This window comes from Penaeus monodon, chromosome 28 (genome assembly GCF_015228065.2).
Source record: "Penaeus monodon isolate SGIC_2016 chromosome 28, NSTDA_Pmon_1, whole genome shotgun sequence".
Taxonomy (NCBI): domain Eukaryota; kingdom Metazoa; phylum Arthropoda; class Malacostraca; order Decapoda; family Penaeidae; genus Penaeus; species Penaeus monodon.
In genome coordinates, this window is record NC_051413.1 from 17,820,197 (window position 1) to 17,822,309 (window position 2,113).

Sequence of the window (2,113 nt, forward strand, 5' to 3'; positions counted from 1 at the left end):
ACCAACGAGGACTTCTGAAGTTATCAGGGTGGATTGCAAATTATTTGTAGACTGCTTAATATGTGGTTTCATTTATTTAATGAAATTTATCTGCATACTACTGTCAGCCCAACTGCAAAACTTGCACATTTTATTGTGAAGAGAACAGCCTTTGAAAATATTTACTTTTCTCTTTCCAAAACTTCTATTGGTATATATCCTCTATAGCCAGTACGAGAGGTTGCTGAAAACTTGGAAGGAAACAAGCTCTATTTTTCAGTCATTTCACATCCAACAGATGTTTCATTCATCAGTCATTAGTACAAGCTTTATTACAATTAAAATTTTGATTTGGAAAACTTTTGTGCACAAGTTTTATGTAAACCAATCCTTTAAAATACTGGAAAAGAGATCTTATAGTATTAAAGGGTTTTTAATAGCCCAAGAAAAAATTATAAGCGATAAAATGTTTGTTGTTGATTTACATTTTGTCCAACTAAAGATGTAGCACTTTTACAGTCACAAATTTAACTCGCTTCATGTTAAGTAGTTTAAAGAAAACCCTTAATAAAATGAATTTACATTAACATCTTTTATTTATAAACCAATGTTTGAAGCAATGTTTATATTGTCTCCTTTTTATCCTTGGATGTAAAAATAACCAAGTTTAAAAGACCAGGATTTTGAAAACAACTATTATTCTCTTTCCTTTATTCAAAATGTAAAGTTTACTCAGTCTTCTTTATGATGTGCCTTTTCACACGACGGACCTTCTTGAATGGCTGGGCACGCTGTGACCTTAAGATAGCAGAAGCACGACGAAGAGCAGCCTGTGGATAAAGTACAACAGGTCAGTCACAATATTCACTGTGGACACCACCTTCCAAGGTTAAGATAAACAAAGTTACTGCTCTAATTCCATGTTATTCTGTCATCCTATCTAATAAATACACAAAAACAAAACCCGTAAGTGCCAAGTTAAAACACCTTTGACAAGGTTCACTACATACCATCTTCAGGTCACCCCTGTAGTGGTTGAAGCGGATGAATCTCCGGATGGAGTTCAGGGCTCTGCGGGGACCAGACTTAATGGTGGTCTTGATTATGTTCTTGGCTGGCTGGTTCTGAAATTATTAAATACAAAATTTATGGATGGATTCCATAAACTACTGAAAAGGTGGTCACAAAAAGGAAATTAAGAATTTGTACAAAGATTCTCCCTCGATCTTTGACATTCAAGCATACCAAGATCAGGTAACAAGCAAGACCCTCCTAACAATGACAGCAATCAGGCTTCACCAGAGTCTAAAGGTTAAAGGTAACAGAAATCATACTTCTATAAAATTTAGACAAATTAAAAGATAATTTATTTCTTACCTTGTACTTCCTGGTCTTGAAAGCAAGCACAATGCCCTTTCCATCAGAGGCTGGCTCAATGCCGATAAGCCTGTTGCGGCAGAAACCATTGTAGCGTGGGCTGTTTACATTCCTCAGGTTGTTAGCTTCCTGTGTTCAGAGATATCGGATATTTATTGTTTCTAAGTTTACATAGAGAAATGAACATATGAATAGGAAAACTTAATAATAATAATTTCTTTCACTCAGTACTTCATGAAATCAAAATGCCATAAAGACACTTAACACTTACAGAAGAGAAAGGTTTCTTGATGTCCCTCCTCTTGACAAGGTAGGCATGATTGTTGCGAATAATTTGCCAACACAAATCCGCTGACATCTTGGCGGCTTCTCTGTAAGAAAGAGAAATTCCTAAGTTTTCATACTACAGATATGGGTTTGCAAAAGCATTTGAGGAAAGGTAGGCAAGCCAAAGCATATCCTCTCAATATTTTGAACCTTGCTTTGATCTTGAAAGATCCATCCATATGAATGTTTTTTAGTATATTACTAAATTTTGGTTGTTTGCCCTTTTTCTTACATGGTAACAAAGCCCTACAATTTGATGGTTCAAAACACACTAAAATAGATTTTATTAGCACTATTTCATTTGTCCACCCTTAGGCCTCAACAATCAGATGTTAATGTCTTGTCAGATTTTTGAGATTTTGGGTATAGTGCAAAGTTGGTGCAAATTTCAAGATGTATACAAAATGTTATTTTTCATACCCTATGCAAA

The 2,113-nt window shown here is 34.9% G+C and overlaps 1 protein-coding gene across 1 annotated transcript; it reads right to left on the reverse strand.

The window, feature by feature from the left end:
• Window positions 1–675: 675 nt before the first annotated feature.
• Window positions 676–1,727, reverse strand: LOC119591393 (60S ribosomal protein L28-like; the record flags this gene model as incomplete). Its single annotated transcript, XM_037940133.1, is given in 4 exon segments — window positions 676–809; window positions 990–1,103; window positions 1,357–1,485; window positions 1,628–1,727. Coding segments are annotated over 4 exon segments (432 nt in total). The 3' UTR covers window positions 676–707.
• Window positions 1,728–2,113: the final 386 nt, after the last annotated feature.